General features: G+C 54.9%; 2 protein-coding genes across 5 annotated transcripts in view; both read left to right on the top strand.

Annotated features, from left to right (window-relative positions):
- Positions 1–938, top strand: part of ING5 (inhibitor of growth family member 5) — a 39,545-nt gene extending 38,607 nt beyond the window's left edge. Inside the window, exon 9 of the transcript XR_004265686.1 lies at positions 925–938. The gene's annotated coding sequence lies outside the window, so the exon portion shown is untranslated. The remainder of the gene's footprint in view (positions 1–924) is intronic.
- Positions 1–5,248, top strand: part of D2HGDH (D-2-hydroxyglutarate dehydrogenase) — a 38,910-nt gene that overhangs the window by 5,936 nt on the left and 27,726 nt on the right. For all 4 annotated transcript variants that reach the window (XM_032269565.1, XM_032269564.1, XM_032269563.1 and 1 more), the window contains 3 exons: positions 351–490; positions 1,271–1,464; positions 2,354–2,522. In XM_032269565.1, coding sequence (XP_032125456.1) covers positions 351–490; positions 1,271–1,464; positions 2,354–2,522 — 503 coding nt within the window. The remainder of the gene's footprint in view (positions 1–350; positions 491–1,270; positions 1,465–2,353; positions 2,523–5,248) is intronic.

The raw sequence follows: 5,248 nt of genomic DNA, 5'->3' as shown, positions 1-5,248 counted from the left end.
CCTCCACGAGGGCCTCCCTCTCCTCCCTGAGGGCCTCCCTCTCCTCCATTAGAGCCTCCATCTCCTTCATGAGGGCCTCCGTGAGGACCTATATCTCCTCCACTAGGGCCTCCATCTCCTCCATGAGGGCCTGTATCTCCTCCATGAGGGCCTCCGCTCCATCTCCCATCACGGCTTTCGGGTTGGCATCTCTCTTTCCTCAGAATCCCTCGTGTGAGCCCCCGCTGAGGCTGTGGGCCATGCAGGGTGATCAGGATTTGGGGTCAGGCACTGGTCCTATAACATGTCCTTGTGGACGGTGGCGTGGGGGTGGGGACAGAGCCCTGACGCTCCTCATGTCCTCATTCCAGGCACTGCCACGAGAGGAACCTGGCTGTGAACCCACAGGGGGGCAACACAGGCATGGTGGGTGGCAGCGTCCCCGTCTTTGACGAGATCATCCTCTCCACTGCCCTCATGAACCGGGTCCTCAGCTTCCACAGCGTGTCCGGTAAGCCTGTGCTGTCCGTTGGGGTGCTGGCCAGAGTTTTTCCTTGCCAGTTTCTGCAACTGTGCTGTGCTTGGGTGGGCAAATGAGTCGGGTGGGGCTGGGGAAAGAACCAGAGTCTGTAGCCTGGGCGCCAGCCCCACTCCCCCAGTCCTCCAGTCGTGCCTGCCGTGGGATCACTTGGATGACAGATGCTGAGGATTGTTGCTCCCGTCCCTTCCGGCTCTAGCCACTCTGGAGCGTGTGTGGTGCAGAGAGTGGCAGGCATGAGGGGATCCTGTGCTGCTGTGGCATGGCAGACCTGGGTCACCAGGGTCCTGCCCTGGGGCTCTGCTGCAAGGCCAGGCTCCAGGTGCCGGTCACTCTCTGTGGTCAGGCCCCTGACACTGTAGGGTGTGGAGCAGCATCCCTGGCCACCGCCTACCCGGTGCCCGCAGCACCCTCGACCCAGAATGTCAGCAGACATTGTCCCACGTGCCCTGGGGCAGGATCAGCCCCAGCTGAGAAGCTTCACAGCAGGCTCCGCTCTTCCACTCCTGTCCCTGAGCATGTGGGTGTGGGAAGTTTTTCTGTCTCTTCACCTAACCCGTTTTCCTTTTGTGTCCCTGTAATCATGAAGGTCCCTTTAGGTCTGGTTTCTCCTTGGCCCAGCGATGTGGGGGCGCCTCTTCTCGGCCCTGGAGCTGAGGCTGATGTGCTGTCTGGGTGCCTTGTGTGTGCAGGACGGCGGGGGTGGGACCCACCAGCTCGGGGGTGCCTTGACAGCTTGGTCGCGCTCTGCAGGAATTCTGGTTTGCCAGGCGGGCTGCGTCCTGGAGGAGCTGAGCCGGTATGTGGAGGAGCAGGACTTCATCATGCCGCTGGACTTAGGGGCCAAGGGCAGCTGCCACATCGGGGGAAACGTGGCCACCAACGCCGGGGGCCTGCGGCTTCTTCGATATGGCTCACTGCGTGGGACTGTGCTAGGCCTGGAAGCGGTGAGCTGGGGCAGCAGCTGGGTGCAGAGCTTGCCACGGGGTGTCCTGTGACGGCCCTCGTGGGCCCAGGTGGTGGCGGAGGTGAATGGGGCTCCTCAGGGGGTGGGCGGTCTTGGTTCCTGGCCCTGGGCCCCTCAGGGACGTGAGGGTACACAGCCCCCCACCCTGAGGGAGGCCTGGCCCTGCCCTGCTCTTCCACGGTGATTATGCACCCACGTAGGGGATGCAGTTACGGGGGGACCTGCCCCAGCAGCAGCAGGCTTCCGGGAGCCAGGCATGAAGGAAGACTCACCCAGGGTCAGCTTCGTGTTCTTCCATTGCCTGCTGTTCCTCCAGGGCCCCTCTGTTTCCCCGCACCCTCACCAGCTGAGTGTCATGGTCAGAGTGCTCCGTCCTGTTTACCCAGGTGGACGAGGCAAACGCAAAACCATGCTTTGCTTTCATCCAGTGAATTATGACGTCCCAGGAGCTTTTTTTCTGGTCAGCCACTGATTATCTGTATTGTAAATTACTTTCTTGCACTCAGGAGCTGCATAAGCCTCCGACTCATAGTACCAGCACTCAGGACTTGGAGAGGCCTGCAGCCCAGGAGCTTTGATGCTTTGTGGCTGGGGGTCCGGAGGTGATGGGTCCTGGGCCGGGCGGTTCTCTGCGTTCTCCATGCTCCACCCCCAGGGAGTCTCCCCACTGCCCCATGGCAGGTGTGCCCCTGCTTTGGGCAGTGAACTCCTGTGTGTGGAGGGGGTCTCACTCCTGCAGGAGAAAAGTCCATCCTTCAGCCTCTTGGCATGACCTCAGCCTGTTGCAGACGTGACTCCTGGCCCCAGAGACGACCGAGGTCTCGTCAGCAGGCTAGCAGGTGGGTGAACGTGCTTCTCTTGTCCCCTAGGTGCTGGCTGATGGCACAGTCCTGGACTGCCTGACCTCCCTGAGGAAGGACAACACGGGCTATGACCTGAAGCAGCTGTTCATCGGGTCGGAGGGCACTTTGGGGGTCATCACTGCAGTGTCCATCCTGTGTCCACCCAAGCCCAGGGCTGTGAACGTGGCTTTCCTTGGTGGGCTTCCTGGAGTTGTGCCTTGAGGTGGGGGGTTGGGCTCGAGCGTCTGCTCTGACAAAGCCGCTGCTGGTGTGAGTGAGGGGATGGAGGGAGCCCTCACAGGAGTCAGTTCCTGTGTGTCCCCTGATGTCTCTGCTTCCAAAGGAATTAGGAGTCCAGGACCCCACCCCGCTGGTGGTCATGGGTAAAGGTCTGGAGTGAGGCCTCTCCCTGTCTCTGGTCACAGCACACTTTATTCTGTAACAAAACTGTGGTTTGTGTCATCCTCACCCCATTGTGTTAGTTAAGTATGTTGTGGGACGTGCTGTCGTTTGGTCTAAGTTCAGGACACCACTCTTAGTTACCGTGGGGATCAAGAATTCCCTCCCGTAAGTGGGGGGCTTCCCCAGTGAGCCCCGATGGTGGCTGGAGGGGCGTGGGGGCGCGGGTCTCAGCATACCTGCTTGCTGCCCTGTCTCCGCAGGCCTGCTTCCCCCACGGCCGGCTCACAGCCACACCCTCCGTTCTCCTCCCTGGGTCCCCCTTCCTCTCCTTTCTTGCCTTCATTTGAACGGGGCGGGTTTATCCAGCATTCCCTCCTCCAGGAGCTCAGAAGCCGCATAGCCCAGCCGTCTTTGTGTGAGTGCGGCTGCAGCGCAGTGGGTCTAACTCGCCAGCTCCAAGGGCAGTGTCCTGACCTGCCAGGAGACTGGGCAGCCTCGGAGGCTCCTGTGACTCTGTTTGTTCCCTCAGTCACTTACATCTTGTTGTGATGTGTGTTCGTTCTATATTTTAAACAGTCTCACCAGGATTATTATTTTATGGCCACTTTCTCTGCTCTTCACTCTCTTCTGTCCGATGTTCCGTTTGGGACAATGTTGCAAACCTATCTTCATTCATTTCCTGCAGTAGAGGTCTACTGGTGACCACCTCCTCACTTCCTTATTTCACTCTCATTCTGGAAGGCTGTTTTCCACAGGCACGTGGCTCCAGACTGGCATTTGTTTTCTTTCATCCCTCTGGATATGCCAACCCAGTGTCCTCTGGCCTCCTCGCTGTTGGGAACTTTGCTGTCGGTGACCGCTTCTGCCTCTCTCCCAGCCCAGCTTGGGCCACTTTAAAGATCATTCTTTTTGATCTTCTGAAGTTTTCAGTGGTGTGTGTGTATACGTTCTTTTTCATCTCTTTGGAATTACTTAATTTTTTTTTTTTTTTTTTTTTTTTTTTGAGATGGAGTTTCACTCTTGCTGCCCAGGCTGGAGTGCAATGGCGCGATCTCGGCTCACCGCAACCTCCGCCTCCTGGGTTCAGGCAATTCTCCTGCCTCAGCCTCCTGAGTAGCTGGAATTACAGGCACGTGCCACCATGCCCAGCTAATTTTTTTTTTGTATTTTTAGTAGAGACGGGGTTTCACCATGTTGACCAGGATGGTCTCGATCTCTTGACCTCGTGATCCACCCGCCTCGGCCTCCCAAAGTGCTGGGATTACAGGCTTGAGCCACCGCGCCCGGCCTACTTAATTTTTTAAACCTGCGGCTTGGCGTCTTTTACCAGTTCTAGAAATTCTTAGCCACTATTGCATCAGATGTTGCCTGTGTTTTCCTCTCTTTTTGGGACAGTGATTCTGGATAGAACTTCTCAGTCTGTCTTCCATGTCTCTTGATCTCTTCTCCGTATTCTCATCATTGCATCTCTGTGCTGCATTCTGTGCAATTTCTTCTCATCTGCCTTCCAGTTCATAAACGCCCCCTTCAGCTGTGTTTTATATGCTGCTGAACCCCTCCAGGGATGGTTCCTTCCATACGTCAAGTTTTAAATTTTGATTATGAAAGCTTTTTATTTCTAGATTTGTTATGTTTTTCAAATCTGCAATGTTACTTTTAATTTTCTTTTTTTTTTTTTTTTTCTGAGACGGAGTTTTGCTCTTATCGCCCAGGCTGGAGTGCAGTGGTGCGATCTTGGCTCACTGCAACCTCTGCCTCCCCGGGTTCAAGTGATTCTCCTGCCTCAGCCTCCCGAGTAGCTGAAATTATAGGCATGTGCCACCATGCCCGGCTAATTTTGTATTTTTAGTAGAGACGGGGTTTCACCATGTTGATCAGGCTGATCTCAGACTCCCAACCTCAGATGATCTGCCTGCCTTGGCCTCCCAAAGTGCTGAGATTACAGGTGTGAGTCACTGCAGCCAGCCTGTAGCTTTCTATTCTAGGTATTCTCAAGCTCATCATTTGTGTCTTTAAACATAGTTTGACACCTGTAATCCCAGCATTTTGGGAGGCCAACGCTGGCAGATCACCTGAGGTCAGGGGTTTGAGACCAGCCTGGCCAACATGGTGAAACTCTATCTCTACTAAAAATATAAAAATTAGCCGGATGTGGTGGTGCACAATTGTAATTCTAGCTACTTGGGAGGCTGAGGCAGGAGAATTGCTTGAATCCAGAGGCTCAGGTTGCCGTGAGCTGAGATAGTGCCACTGCACTGCAGCCTGGGCAACGGAGCAAGACTCTGTCTCAAAAAAAAAAAATAGTTTGAATAATTTTTTTATGATGTTTTATAATCAGGTAATTACATTTTTTTTCAAGTCTATGTAGTCTAAAACTTTTTTTAGGTTGGGTATTGTGGCTCACGCTTGTAACCCTAGCACTTTGGGAGGCCGAGGCGGGTGGATCACTTGAGGTCAGGAGTTGGAGACCAGCCTGGCCAACATGGTGAAACCCCATCTCTAGTAAAAATACAAAAATTA

The sequence above is a fragment of the Sapajus apella genome, unplaced genomic scaffold (assembly GCF_009761245.1).
Source record: "Sapajus apella isolate SASKATOON/1434 unplaced genomic scaffold, GSC_monkey_1.0 scaffold194, whole genome shotgun sequence".
NCBI lineage: Eukaryota > Metazoa > Chordata > Mammalia > Primates > Cebidae > Sapajus > Sapajus apella.
The sequence above is the reverse complement of the archived record's forward strand: the minus strand, read 5'-3'. Positions and strand labels throughout refer to the sequence as shown.